Below are 16061 nucleotides of genomic sequence, written 5' to 3'. Positions count from 1 at the left end.
GAAGTTTGAAATCTTAGGTGGGATTCTGACTACATGGGGGTCATGAGGAACTTTAAACTATTGGGGGAACTTATGAACATTTACTAACTTACCCTTCCTCGAAAGCGTGACTGCTTCCCCTGCTGACAGCACTGGGAAAGCTCTCTTTGTGTTTACTTGGCGCTGCTGACAGATGAGGCTCTTAGGACACAAGCTGAGATCACCATGCAAACTGACTAGAACATAACAGGCATTTCATTTCCTCCTGCATCTCCACATCAGTGATGGTTTTGAGAACAGACTTCATGACTGTTCTGTTTATTTAGTTCTATTGCAAATAAGGCAAATGACAGCTCCAGACCCCACCGCTTCTCTTTCTGGCTCCTGTATGTATCCCAAACCAGGTGCCAGGAGTGGCAGCACCATCTTGGGTCATGCCAAGAGCCTCTGCTGTGGCCTCCCAGGAGGCTCATGCACCTTGATGCACCCACTCAAAGCCAGCAATCTCACACGGTACTGTTGCCCTCTTGGCAGACAGGGTCGAACCATCTCCAGCTCTGACTATGAGTCCATCAGATTTTGCTTTGGTCTCATTCAGCTTGGAACACCGTAACTCTTCCTATTCCTATAACTAAAAGTTTATAAGTGTTAAAGGAGGAATTGAGCAGATATCCTCCAGCCCCTTACTAGAGGGAGGATGGACCTGCATATTTAATGGAGAGAAGGATGGAATTCCAGGGGCCACAAAAGAAGTAGTTAGGAAAACTGCAAAAGCTGTGTGTGTGTGTCTGTGTGATGTTATAACTTTAGTTTCTAAGCAGAGCAGAACAAAGCCCCATATCTCTCCTCATAAGAATGGGAGTAGAGGCTTGATAAAAGGAGAAATAGTCTTTCTACAAAATGTGTTTCGTACAGTGTTGTCAGCAACTAACTACACATGGTGCCATGAAAGACATGATAACCTAGGGGATTGGGGAGAGGTGAATACTAATTCGATTTCAGCTACAGGACATGTCAAATTCAGACAATGTCTGAGTAACACAATCTGAGGGAAGGGACAGGACAGTTGCACAGAGAGTGTGAATAAGAGTGTGGGTCTCATTCCAACCCCGAGGCCGGGCTAGAGGGAGCCTGCAGGGGGACACCCTTCTTGTGAAGGACGACTCGTGAAGTGCCTTCCCCGGCTGGGTACAGAGGGCATTCTGAGGGCACCGACTTCAATCCTGATTCCTTCTAAGTTGTAACTGCTTTCTTAGTTTACCCAACCCTGAAATTAGGAATCTTAGTATTATATATACACCATCGGATGTGGGTTGTGGAGTTTACAAATATCACGTGAAGCAGGAAAGGATGTCTTTCATATATATCTGTTAATAAACACACATACACACACACACAGGATTAAGATTAAGGTGTGCATGTGTGTACCTGAAGGAAATCAACTACATTCAATTGTATTCTTCACCCAGAATAAGAAGCCCGGAAGGGAACATCCCAGAGACACAGGTCTGGATGTGAGGAGCAGAGCTCAGGCTGGGGAGGGAGCTTTTTGATTCCCAGTCTTGTTCTTTTCCACATTCCCACCCTGCCTCTGTGAAGAGCAAGTGTGACTATAATTTAAAATAGAGGCCGAATAAATTAATTTCAGGTTGATTGCCTGCTTTTCTTTAGGCCCACAATTACGCATGTTAATTTAAATAATTATTTAAAGAATATTTGGGAAAAGAGGGGAAAATAGCAGAGAAAAAGAGGTGAGTAACAAAGGAAGGGTTAGAAATAGGTAGGTCCGGGGCTTCCCTGGTGGCGCAGTGGTTGGGAATCTGCCTGCCAATGCAGGGGACACGGGTTCGACCCTGGTCCGGAAAGATCCCACATGCCGCGGAGCAACTAAATCCGTGCGCCACAACTACTGAGCCTGCGCTCTAGAGCCCGCGAGCCACAACTACTGAGCCCACGTGCCGCAATTACTGAAGCCCACGTGCCTAGAGCCCGTGCTCCACAACAAGAGAAGCCACCGCAATGAGAAGCCCGCGCACTGCAATGAAGAGTAGCCCTCGCTCGCCGCAACTAGAGAAAGCCTGCATGCAGCAACGAAGACCCAACGCAGCCAAAAACAAGTAAATAAAATAAATAAATTTATTAAAAAGAAATAGGTAGGTCCTTGCAAAAGTGTGACCCGTGGGCAGGTGTGCCTCCCTTACCTGCTGGGAAGCTCCACCAGGTGCCCGGCCCCCATCCACCCCAACCAGCCTTAGCCAGGCCCCCTCTACTCCGCAATGATCTTCTCAGGAGCCACCCTTCTCAGTAGCACCTCAGAACCTCTATATTTTTTTCACAGATAGTAACATCCACCTGCCCTTTTACTTAGCTATGAGTTAGCAATCTGGCCTGTGAACCCAACACTGGGTCTAGAATTAAAACCCCTTCATTGCAGCACTACTGACAATCGCCAAGACATGGAAGCAACCTAAATGTCTATCAACAGATGAATGGTTAAAGAAGATGTGGTACATACATACATACAATGGAATATTAGCCATAAAAAAGAATGAAACAATGCCATTTGCAGCAACATGGATGGACCTAGAGATTATCATACTAAGTGAAGTAAGCCAGAGACAGAAAAAGACAAATATCATAGGGTATCATTTATATGTAGAATCTTAAAAGAATGATACAAATGAACTTATAAACAAACAAAAATAGACTCACAGACACAGAAAACAAACTTATGGTTACCAAAGGGGAAAGGGGGGAATAAATTAGGGGTTTGGGATTAACATATACACACTACTATCTATAAAACAGATAACCAATAAGGACCTATTGTATAGCACAGGGAACTCAATATTTTGTAATAACCTGTAAGGGAGAAATATATATATGTATAACTGAATCACTTAGCTATACACCTGAAGCTAACACAACATTGTAAATCAACTATTCAAGTAAAAATAAAACTCCTGGTGTTAAGGGGTGCTTCACCACTTGCTAGCCAGTGTAAAACTTGGACAAATCATGTCAGCTCTCTGAATCTCAGGTCCTTTTCTTGGAATGTGGTGATTTTCTGTTCTGTCTCCCAGGGCTTCAATGAAGAATAATCAGAAGAGATCATGAATGCAGAGGGCTTTAACTGTTGTGTGTTTTGATAGCTCTTACCTAGAGACAAGCCTAGTGAAGGGAATTTAAAGCTTTTAGTGGCTCTATCATCTTTGGGCAAGTTTTTACTCTTTCTGAGCTTCAGTTTTCTTATTTGTAAGATGTGACTATGGCGTAAGCCTTTCAGGGATGTTGTGAGGATCAACTGAGATCAGTTTACACTCAATGTGGCCAGTGCAGAGGTTGGCTGACACTCAGCGAAACCTAGGGCTGGACTGGGTAGAGAATCAGACTTCTCCACCTGCTAAACTAAACCTTGGGTACCAAGTCGTCTCACCTGAACTGACTCCGGGCTCAAAGCCCCAAAGTCTTTGAAGACATAGAAATTGTGTAGGCTTGTTCACATCATTCATCCTTTCTAGCCCTTTGCCTAAAATTGGGCTTAGCAAGAGTAGTTTGCTCCATGAAAGGAAGTGTCTGGCAGTAAACAGATTTTTGGACTAACCAAGAGAGCAGATAGAGATACCAACAGCCAAGGAGAAAGGATGCCAGATCTTCCTGTCTATCGCTCCCTGACAGTGACAACGACTGTGACACGGCGATATCCACACATTCCAGAATGCTGAAGAGTTCATGACAATCAGAGTGACGATTAGCTTCTGGATTCTCAAAGGGGCCAGCAGTTTCAGTACTTACATAGGGGAAAGAGGTAACATTTAGAATGCGTATCCCTGGAGGGATGAGCTACTGGTAAATCAATTATCTTCTTCTTTGCCTCTCCCTCAGCCTCTCCACATCATCTTTTGGGGCTCTGGCATCCCACTCCTGCTCCCCCACTGCTCATTTTCTTTCTTGAGTTTTGTCCACAATTTCTGCTAGGACAATGAAACATCAGTAGCAGGAAAAATAGGGAAAAAAGAAAGGATAACTGGCAAATTCCCAGGGATCTAGATTAGAGGAATTACCTTGGACATGGCTGGCAGTGGTGGTGGGGGGGGTGGCCTGTGCTGGAGGCGCACTGAGCGTGGGGTCGCATGGCTGGGGTACAGACCCAGCACAGCTGCTGACTCACAGGGCACCCTGGCCAGTCTCTTAACCTCTGTGAGCTGCAGTGATCTCATGCAAAATGGAGATAACAGTCACTGCCCTGAAGCCTCCCAGGGCTTGTTGTGAGGGTCACATGAGCCAAAGACTGTGACCAGTGCTGTAAAGTACTAAATAAACACACGGAAGTCATGCGACCGCTGTTAGAACGTATCTCTTGGCTTGTCACATGGAAGACCTCATCCCTCTAAGGACCTTTTCCCAATTACTGGCCACTCCAAGTCATCTGGACAGCCTGACAAATCCCCTGCCCCTATCTGCCTGAAGGGACTTTATGATCACTGCCTTCTTATGCCATTTCATTTGCTGTATCCATCTGTCCTGTGTTCATTTTACAAACATTTGCTGAATGCCTAGGATCCCTCAGACAGTGTGCTGTGTGCCGGGGCTCCTGTTGCTCTCGAGTAGGAAGAGTTAATCTCACAAAACTTACCTCCTCTCATGCTAGTAAATTCATGATAAATCTCAAACAAACCCCTTCTTGTCTTGAGTTACACCTGTTTCTTAGTTCTATAACACCTGTGTAATGTCTGTGTTTTCTTTATCCCTAAAGCTCACAAGCCTAACACTTTCCTCTCCCAGCGGCTCAGGACCCTAACTCTGCAGTCACTAGTGGGAACATCTAACATTTCCCCAAACTCAAAAAGGGAGGTGATATCCTTTTAATTCTTCCTATTTCAAGATATTGGGATGGATCCTCTCAATTTTCCTTGGATGATACCTCTTGAAGGAAGCTTCTCCATTCCTACAGGGAGACTCACAATCTGCTGTCCTCACACTTTCTGAGTGATGGGCATGACCTCTTGCCCATCCCATGCCTCCAGCTCCTTTATGGCACCCCCTCCCACACAGGGCTGCCAGATTGATTTTCCTGCCCTGACTAATCTGAGCCCCTTGTTCTGGATTTCCTTAACACCTCGGGACACAGTCACAGCCTCATGGTCACACACCAGGGACAAAGTCACAGCCTCACCGTCACGCACCAGGGACAAAGTCACAGCCTCGCCATCACGTGGCACCTTAAAGTTATCCCTTCAGTGGCCAAGATGTACCTTGGGGACCACTGATGCTATTTTAACGAAAGCAGCTTCTTCCCTTAAAGAGAAGGACTAGGATACTAATCCCATCAGATGCGTGGAAAGGCCACCTTATAAACCAGGAAAGGACAGGCTGTGAGGTAGCGTTAGAGCAGCTCTCAGTTACTCACTTTGCAGGAGGAGGGAGCAACGAAGCCTAGACCCCGTGGGATTGCCCTTCTGCTAATGACACTTGTCTGGCAGAGGTGATGAGATTGTAACATTCTCAAATGGACAGAAGATAAATAAATACCATATATATATATATATATATATATATACACACACACACACACACATATGCAGATAGACAAGTTGCAGCTTGGAAATTTTTCAGTTTTTCTGATTGCAAAATCAATACCCATCAGCAGTTTGAAATTAAAGGCAAGATTAGACCTCAGTTTTATATATGCCTTATTGTATTCCAAAAGCTTTCTACTCGGTCAGATAAATCTTCTTTAAGAGGATTAGGAAACTTTCATTATCTTTAACCTGAACTAACACTAAGCCTGAAAAATTAATCTATAGACTGGACAAAAGCCGATAGCTGCTGGGAAAGAGGAGACTTCTGGGCTTTTTTCTAATTGAGCCGCGGGGTCTCGGCTTCCACCCACTGGAAACTCAACTGATTCCCAAAGGAAGAACAGCTCCCTGAGCTCCTTCTTTTAGCCTCTCAGTAAATGTAAAGCCCAGGGCTTCCCTGGTGGCGCAGTGGTTGAGAATCTGCCTGCTAATGCAGGGGACACGGGTTCGAGCCCTGGTCTGGGAAGATCCCACATGCCGCGGAGCAACTAGGCCCGTTGAGCCACAACTACTGAGCCTGCACGTCTGGAGCCTGTGCTCCGCAACAAGAGAGGCCACGATAGTGAGAGGCCCGCACACCACGATGAAGAGTGGCCCCCGCTTGCCACAACTAGAGAAAGCCCTCGCACAGAACCGAAGACCCAACACAGCCAAAAATAAATATAAAAATAAATAAATAAATAAAAGAGCCTTCCCTAAATTAAAAAAAAAAAAAGAAAGAAAAGCAGCTTCATTATTAAAAAAAAAAAAAAAAGTAAAGCCCAGTCTGCTAAGATTTCCAAGAGGAGGTGCTCCCCTTCCTCCTCTGCCCTCCTGATCTTTGCATTGGATTGCCTGGAGCTACAGAAGTTGCTTGGCCTAAAGCGTGGAGACTTGAGGACGTCACCTCTGGAATGAAGGACTCCACTGCCCTGCTTCTTGCCTCTTCCCAGAGTCTTTCTGACCCAAAGCTCTGAGACCCCACTGGCTTTCACATTCAGCCCCAGGAATTACTCCAAGCTTCTTACGAAGAACATTATCCCTGAAGCTCTGTGCCACAAGCCCTTTATGGCCTGTATTGGCTCTGACATGCGCATACAGTCTGTCTTCTTCCCTGAAAAGTGATAGCCTTGTTCTGCTTAAGTCTGTTTCTGTACAGTGCCTGACAGTTCTTTTTTTCTTTCAGTGACGAATTTCCTGTATTTGAAGATAACGTTGTTGTCAAGGCCACGGAGGCGCCACGGAGGCGTCACTTCCCATGCTGAGAATTTCTGCTCCTCTGGAGCCAAGCCCAGGTGGCAGGCAGGTGGTGAGAGCCTGAGCTCCCTTGTTTTCTGCAGACATCCCCGCTCATCTCAGACGACCGATCTCAGCGAGGGCCTCCACCAGCCTCTGAGAAGCATCAGCCGTGACACTTGTCTTTATCTCCCGATGGCAGGCCGTCTTGTAGCTCCCAAGCAGATCATCCCCAAGCCATACCCCTAGTGGGACATGGATGGAGAACGGACACAGCAGAGCACAGGTGTCCTCCTGTAGCAGGCAGATGTGGGAGTCTGGGAGCGTGTGGGTGAGAGAAGGGCTTAGAGGCTGAACGGAGGCAATGCTTCAGCACTATGGCAGCACCAGGGCCTGCTGGCAGCCGGGGCTGCAGCAGACAGACCTCTGGCCCAGCTCAGGCCATTACCACGGTGTGCAGAGCCAAAGCCCCAGATGCTCTGCTAGCAAAGAGCCGTTCCAGACAAAAGAAAAGAATGGCCACCTTGATTTGCACACGTAACCAAAGCATGAAAAGACTCTAACCCCTACTCAAACTTCCCATGAAACCATCCGAAATGAGCAAAATTATATTTTTTAGAAAGGCAGGGCTGAGGGAATCCATATTAGCTAAGCAAGAATGCCATACACATTTCAGAAACTGAAAAAAAATAAAACCCATTGGATCAACTGCAGATGGGATATGATAAAAGGCAGTTACTGACACTAAGTCACACACAGGGGCTCTTTCTGAGCTCAAGGCATGGCCACGAGACATCAGCACAGGGGACACTGAGAAAGGTCCACCCAAACCTCTCCTTTGGTGGAGGAAGGATATGTCATAGGGGGATAGGAGCTAGTCTGCTCAGCACCTCATTGCTACCATGAGTGGATACCTGATGGAAGCTGCTTTACGTAGTGATGGGGGTGTCGGTAGGGGGCAGTTCGACATAAGGTCATTTGTAGAGCTGCCTTGTTTTAAGACGGTGCCCCAATTCTCTTGACTGCTCTCTGCATGAGTTTTTAATTCTTAACACTTAATAGTTGATATCTGAGATTCTGACATTTCTTCAACCCCATTTTTCTCCTACAAAGTAAAATTCAAATGAAAAACTCTTAACTACTATGCCTGGGTTATACTAATTCAGATTTTTAAGGGAGAATGGGAGAGAATGTTAGGGATTCCCCCCTTTTAATTACATAGATTTATTTCCAACATAGAGCTGGAGACAACATTTTGACTAATATCCCTCTTGACCTCAACTCCATTGTGGGGCTAAAAGGGTGTACACAGACTCAGCAGCAATGCCAAACAGCACTCAGAACCCCTTCTGGTACACACACAACCACCAGCTATGCAAGAACAGTCATATGTCACATGATTTCACATCAATATTATTAACCTTTTATCATGAAATAAGCCTCTGAACAATAAAAGGCGCAGAGAGTAATACCGTATCCATTTCCTAATATATCTTGTCCCAACTCCAGAGTGCTAAGTAACTAATATATATATAACATAACATAGTATAATATAATATAACATAATATAATATAGTATAACATAATGTATATTTCTAATATATCTTTTCCCAACTCCAGAAAGCTCAACCAGCTCAAACATGCCAAACAACCTATTAATGAGAACAGAAGGACCAGAGAGAAAATGGAGAAACTCTGTAGAGATACTCAGCACTTAGTCAAGACCCCCAGCAGGTGGAAGGAATCCAGGACAGACACTCAGTCTCTGGATTCTACAGAGGAAACGGCCTTTCGTGTCTTTCTACAGGAGTAGAAGGACAAGCTGAGATCGTGCTTCCCCCGCGTCACGGAGGGGAACGCGAGCCCCCTGGCCAGGCCGCCTACCTTGCACGATGAGGTGCACCCGGGAGGTCTTGGGGTGGTTGTCCGTCTGCACGGAGCAGGTGTACGGGCCCTCGTCGTACACGTCCACGTTCTGGATCATGATGCTGTACTGGGTTGGCGTGTTAACCAGGATGATCACACGAGGGTCTATGGACCACTTGTCGTTCCCGGCGTAGAGGATGGTGCTACGGTTCAGCCAGGCCACCCGGGTGACCCGGTCATCTATGGTACACCTGTGGGTGAGGGTCGGGGAGGGGAGGGGGAAGAGAGGGGGAGGGAAGGAGTGGGAAGAGGGGAGGGGAGGGAGGGAGAAAGTGTTCAGAGATTTTGTTATAAACACAGCTGTTGTCATTCAAGGGGTAAATGAAATAACATAGCCCAGTACTAAAGGGAATGAATTATTGATAAAACTTCCTAAATAGAGGGCAATAGTGGCCTGAATCCTCCGGAAGAACCGATGCTACAAAATCATTCCTGTTTGATTTAGGAACATATTATGTGAATATCTTTGCTGTATAGTTGCTTTCCATCTTATTTTTTCCCTTAGGCTTCTATGAAAATTAGTTTATATTTCTCGAGCACAGTTACCACCTTGTGGGAGAAGTGGCCCAGGGCCAGAGGGGAGAGAGAGTGCATCAGTATTTCAAGTAGGTCACAGATAATCCACACAGCAAATGCTTAACTTGTTGTTAAGTCAAAAATTGGACATATTTACCTCCAGACCTCCCTCGTGTTCATCATCTCCTGTACCCCTAAGCTGCCCAAAGCCCTCCAACTGCAATTTATAACACAGAGTCTTGAAAGTCATGGTACAATGCCAACAGTCTTTGAGGCAGTCGTGGCTACCTCTTAAGATTTCGGAAGAGAGAAGGAGACAGTGGCCAAGCAGAGCTCCTCCACCTCACACTCTCCTCCCTACCCACACCCACCGAGAGCAATGTAGTAGACGTCACCTGGTTGTCACCAAGGTACGGAGCCGACCACTACCCCACATACCCTAACCTACTCTTCCCAACAGTCAGAGGCTATGAATGGAGGCTACGAGCAAATGGAATTTGCTTATCGGTGTGTATGACCTGCAGGTTATCAGGTTTAATGCAGAAATAAATGTGCCTGCTGGTCAGGAAGAAAATTTGCAAATGTGTCCCAGGAACTTAGAATGTGTGGGTGGAAAACTGAGAAAAGGAAACCCTTGAGAAATCGGAGTTGTTCAATGAAGGGCATGGTTAAAGGGCCCCGGATGTGTCTACCCACTACTCAGCGCTCTAGTCAGAACCTGAGTTTCAGTATCTCGGCAACTGAAAAGGTGAAATTACACCTGCTTCCCCTAGATGCCCCACCAGAGAGGGTATGAGCAGTGCCTCCTGAGGACCGGGAACGTGAAGCCGCACCTTCAGGTAAGGAGACAGGGAATAAACATGGCCACACCTCACCAGGCTGATCCCATCTTGACCTGGACCAGGGCTCAGGAGGTGGGAGCACCAAGGACACTGGCCATGGGGAGACACGTGTTTCCCTTGGCAAAGTGAACAGCCTGACATAGCCTGAATGGTCTAGGGAACAGAAGGATACTGGAGCACCGAAATGACAGCTGCCACTGAAAGGGGTGAGCGCCCAGTCTAGCAAGGCCCTCTCCCTGATGGGGAGGAGGAATAAAAATAAAACTAGCTTCCAATCAGAGGGGTCTGCTATGCACACGTCCACCTGTCATTCAGCAGGTACGGGCAGCCTCGAGGTAGGGGTGGGGTGATCATTAGGTGGAGAAAGGAAGAGATTTTTCTCTTCTATATGTTCTTTGTTATTTTTTACAACCACAAAAGTAGAATAAACATGTATAAGCATGTAAACGAATACAATACAAAGATGCCTAAAGGCCGAGCTAATCTTTCTCTCCACCCAACTCCCTGGATGTCGCTATTTCAGTGACAGCCTGTTATGTCTTCCTCACCTTACTCCTTACAGACATATATTCACATACGGAAAGCTTGTGTTGATTTGTTTTTACCTAAAACAGAATCATACTCTAATATTCTTACAAAGCTTTTATTTTAACTTGGCCACAGGCATCCCTGCATACCTGTACATATAGATCTAATTCTGTAATTGTTTCCAGATACATCTAAGGTCAGTGAGGTGAGTTTTGGGGACCCAGCTGCATCTACCTAATGGTCCCTGTATTCAGGTATCATTCAGTGACTCCTTCCCACCTTCATAGATGCCTATTTGGCATAAAGAAAAACTGAAGTCATCAAAAAGTCTACAAATAATAAATGCTGGAGAGGGTGTGGAGAAAGGGAACCCTTCCACAGTGTTGGTGGAAATGTAAACTGGTGTAGCCACTATGGAAAACAGTATGCAGGTTCCTTAAAAAACTAAAAATAGAGTTACCATATGACCTAGCAATCCCACTCCTGAGCATATATCCAGAGAAAACACTAATTTGAAAAGATACATGCACCCCAATGTTCACTGCAGCACTGTTTACAATAGCCAGGACATGGAAGCAACCTAAATGTCCATTGACAGATGAATGGATAAAGAAGATGTGGCATATATATATATATATATATATATATATATAAAATGGAATATTACTCAGCCATAAAAAAGAATGATATAATGCCATTTGCAGCAACATGGATGGACCTAGAGATTATCATATTGGATTGGCCAAAAAGTTCATTCGGTTAGTGAATTTACATCGTTCACTAAAATTCTTGGTGAAAATGAAAAATATATCTTTTATTTTTACTTAAAACCGAATGAACTTTTTGGCCAAGCCAATACTAAGTGAAGTAAGCCAGACAGAGAAAGGCAAATATCATAAGATACCACTTATATGTGGAATCTAAAAAATGATACAAATGAACTTATTTACAAAACAGAAACAGACTCACAGAAAACAAACTTACGGTTACCAAAGGGGGAAGGGGGGGGATAAATTAGGAATTTGCGTGTAACATATACATGCTGTTATATATAAAATATATAAACAACAAGGACCTACTGTATAGCACAGGGAACTATACTCAGTATTTTGTAGTAACCTATAAGGGAAAAGAATCTGAAAAAAATATATATGTATGTATAACTGAATCATTTTGCTGTACGCCTGAAACTAAAACAACATTGTAAATCAACTTCACTTCAATAAGGAATAAATTAATTAAAAAAAAAAAAAGAAAAACTAAGGTCACGTTGTCTCCTCCACATCCTTGGGGCCCTAGTTCACTTTCTGTGCATTTTTGTTCCTTCTACAGCAACTGCCCATTTCCCTTATGAGGACTAAAGCCCTAATGGACCCTCTCTGCTCCCCACTTTCAAAAGCATTTCTTAGGAAAAAAAATATGATAAATGCATTCATTCACTCTCAGTTGCAAATCACTGGTAAGAATTAACGTGCCAACTTTCTTAATAACAGCTGTATTTCCATGAAGATCTAATCCCTGTTTGAATGACTCCTAAAGGTTAAATTCCTACTGTACAGTGTGGCCAGACTGGAAGTAGGTGGTAAACCAGACAGAGTGAAGGGTGTTGTCTCCCAGACCCTGGAACCACACACACCCAGGTGACAGTGCAGACAATATGCTTGCTTTTATTTTGGTCAATTACGTAACCCTTTGCACATTTTAAGTTGACATAATATTTTTAAAGTTTAGGTAATAGTTGCAAAGGATGCATTTTTGGTCTGTGGAGATTATTCACATTTTAAAATTAAAATGTCACAATGTTCCTTTACATATATCTCTATACGAATTTAAATACCATAGCAATTTGATACTCATGATTGTCTACTTTCAAAATTCATGAACAAGCTCTTTTTTTAAGTCATAAAATATGCATTGCTCCTTTTCTAAACTTGAACTTGCGTATCTATTATATATCCTCTGCAGGATTTTAACTGCAGGATTTTATCCTGATATAATATTTCAAGCATATTTTATGCTTGAAAATCTTTTATTGATCAGCTATCATATTTATTTGCAACAATATATATAAAGTATAGAGATTGAAATTTAAATTTCTTTCATGTTCTGTGACCGTAAAGCTCTGAATAATATTTTCTTATAGAATGAGTTATCATTACAAGGATAATATTGATAAAACAACATAAATATATCATACACGTGGTTAAGTAATAATTAAACATAATAAGTAAACTTTTACTGGAAATATAGCTCTCAATGGGATAGATGAGGCTATTCTGTTTATTATACCATCGATAAATATCATTATACTAGAATGAGAACTCAGGATCAATTCTATTCCTATTTTGCTTTGAAAAAACACCAAGTTCACATAAGCAAGGCGATAGAAATGAAAACCTTGTATAGCAATGTCACTCAATTCTTTGAACCTCTTCCAAGATATATGCCAAAAACCACATAGTAATATAGCTTCAAAAATTATTTTAATGATCTCACAGCTGACAATTCAATTAATTCCTCCTTCAATTTCTTTTAAAGCAATGAATTGGAAAATACCTGACTTGCAAAGGGCTTTGTAACCCAGTATTAAATTCATTCAATTTCTCAGTATCTGGACAGTATATTGCTAACATTTTACTAGGCCTTATCAAATGACTATTAAAGATGTGTTATTCTGTCACTTAGAAGCACTTTGTTTAACCCAATACGCTGAGAAAGATGGGGAAAATTGAAATACTGTTTATTTTAATATACCAAATCACCCTGCCCTCTGTCAGAAAACATCTCTATCTCTCTGCATTCTAATTCCAAGATAGAGAAGGTACCAGTTTTGCCATGAATTCATTACTGATGAAAAACTGTGCCATTTCCTTCAGGACTTCTCTGCTTTACTTTGGTGGGACTCTCCCTCAAGACTGATACTCTGTTTGATGACAGATTGATAATAGCGGTGGAGGTAAGAATGAAAGTAAAGGAACATTCTCTCGCGGACAATTAAAGTGGGAGCAGTCAGAAAGGAGAGCCAGAACTACAACTCAAACACAGGTCTTTCTCGGGCAGATCCATTTTAGGACATTTTAGATCTTGAAAATGTACTTCTTTAGATACATTTCCTTGTGTATGACCTACAACTGCAGGTTGAGGGTGAATCGCACCGGTTCAAATTGCCGCAGGGTCTGGTTAGGGGCTGACGTTGAGGCAGGGCAGTCCAAATCTACCCTCTGGGCAGCACACACTCTCAGTGCCCTGCCACACAGCCCTCGGAAAGCCTTGTGTACCCCTCGGTGAACGTACCCCGGATGGATGACTAAGGTCCAATTCACCTGCTCTCAAGCCTGGGCCTCATTAGTGGGCATGGAAAACACATAGAGGGAAGTAAGTCCATCTCTCTAATGGGGCAGAGCCGCTTCGCTAAGTCTACACAGCCCTAGAACCTAACGGATGACAAAGACACTTAGCAGAAGGATTCTGCCGGTTGAGGACAGTTACCTGCCTCTTAAGGCTTCTGTGCCTCAGAAGAATGCGTCCTTTCAGTGCTTCTCGCTTTCCTCCATCACGATGGGGCCCTTTCACCGTCCTCTGAACCGCAGGAAGAAGAGCTCAGAAAAGGACTTAACATTATGCGTAAGTATTGTTCCAAACCCCGCTCCTGCCCTGCTGGCTGTGGCTACGTCTTGGACCCTCTTTAACCAGAAGCCCACGAAGGAGGGTTTTTGAGGTTAAATAAGGGGGAGCCAAGAGGAAAGTTAAGAAATATTAATGACAGCTTTCCAATTTCTTGAAAACCGTTTCAGGTACTTAAAATTCTTACATTCCAAGCTAACCCTGCCTACTGGCCCAAATACGATAGAACTCATGGCACCTCTACTGGAACGTCTACAATTACACAGTGAGTGTTCTGTGCCCAGCACAGTTTAAGAACTTTCCATATATTAAATCACTTGATCCCATAGCTACCCTTTGAGAGATGCTCTATTACTGTCCACATTATACAATGAAGAACAGACAGAGAGGTTGAGGACTCCTAGCGTGCAAGGCTGGCACCACTGTAACCGAGCAGGACCCCATGAGGCCTTCCTGTCACAGGCTGGGTGGGCAGGCAGGCCTGCCCCCAGATCCTCTGCTTTGCTCCTCTCTGAAGTACCTAGATAATGGTGTTTGATGCACATTTCCTGAGTTGTTTTGCAGATGTAAACCTACCCCCCTCCAACAAATGGAAGACGTTAACTACTTGACAGCCTTGAGCACAGAGCCCCAGGCCTCCTGTTGCCTAAGGACTGATAATGTTAACCCCTGTGACACCACCCTGCTGCCTCACCGTCAGACAGTAAGACAATTGTGCACAAGCTGATAATAAACTTTTCTCTGCTCCAAACTCCGAAGTTTTAGTTTGTTTCGCCTCACTGTGTGTTGGGCACACGAACTTGCGTTAACACCATCAGGCAGGAGATTCAAACCTGGGCAGCCTGGCACGGGGGTCCCTGTACTTCAGGGCTTCTTCTTAATAATAATAATAAAAAAAAGTGTTTGTGGTTTGAGAACCCAAGTTATTAGGCCAGCCAGAGTTCCCCTCAAAGTTATGGTACTTATTTAATCTTCTCATAAGCGATAAAACAGCTTTGGGGAACAGGAAGGATATTTGGAAGTGATTTTTTCACATCCGTAAACCGCCTCTAGCTGTGTGTGAGGAGAGGCGTGGAGATAAGAATAAGAAAGAGCAAAGGAACTTCTGAAAGACGGTGGAGGAAAGGGGTCTTGCTTGCAAAGCATCACGTCCAGCTCCGCTGAATATGCAACGTGGGATTAAGGTGCCCGGATTGGTTTCACAGGGGAAACCCATGCCTTAAAGCAGTGGTTTTCAAACTTTGCTGTGCATCAAAATCACCTAGAGACATTTTTAGAACACAGATCACTCAGCCCACCTCCCAAGACCTTCCATTCAGTGAGCTGGAGGTGGGCTGAGGGATCTGCCTTCCTAACCAGTTTCCAGGTGAGGTCCGAGCGGCTGGTCTGGGGACTGCCCTTTGAGAACCACTGCCTTAAAGAAACAAGACAAAAGACACGCAAGATTTCAATCAAGATAACAAAGCCTTCCTGAAAAGTGAAACTGGCCAGCTTTCTTGTTTTTGTTTGTGGTCGTTATTTTGTTCTCATTTTTATATCTTGCCTCTGAAAATACAAAACTAAAAAGTGCCACGATTCACACAACAGTATTTAATGAGTGTCTAATGTGTACCAGGTGATGTTGCAGGCGCTGAGATACCTGAAAGAGGCAGACAAAGGTCATGCCCTTTGAAGCTACAATAAAAGCACTTAAGTAAATAGGTATATTATTTTCGGAAAATGGTAACTGATGAAAATGAAAGCAGGGCAAGGAACGGAGACTGCCATGGGGACTGGGAGCATCCTTGACGGAGAGAGAGTACTCAGGAATGCCCCACTGCGCTTGCTTGCTAGATGCTGATGTTTCTAT

General features: G+C 44.1%; 1 protein-coding gene across 3 annotated transcripts in view; it reads right to left on the bottom strand.

Moving 5' to 3' along the window:
- OPCML (opioid binding protein/cell adhesion molecule like) overlaps positions 1-16061 on the bottom strand; it is a 493523-nt gene that overhangs the window by 210567 nt on the left and 266895 nt on the right. For all 3 annotated transcript variants that reach the window (XM_068554748.1, XM_068554749.1, XM_068554747.1), the window contains exon 2: positions 8661-8893. In XM_068554748.1, coding sequence (XP_068410849.1) covers positions 8661-8893 — 233 coding nt within the window. The remainder of the gene's footprint in view (positions 1-8660; positions 8894-16061) is intronic.

The sequence above is a fragment of the Eschrichtius robustus genome, chromosome 11 (genome assembly GCF_028021215.1).
Source record: "Eschrichtius robustus isolate mEscRob2 chromosome 11, mEscRob2.pri, whole genome shotgun sequence".
Taxonomy (NCBI): domain Eukaryota; kingdom Metazoa; phylum Chordata; class Mammalia; order Artiodactyla; family Eschrichtiidae; genus Eschrichtius; species Eschrichtius robustus.
This window is presented reverse-complemented; position numbering and strand designations above follow the sequence as displayed.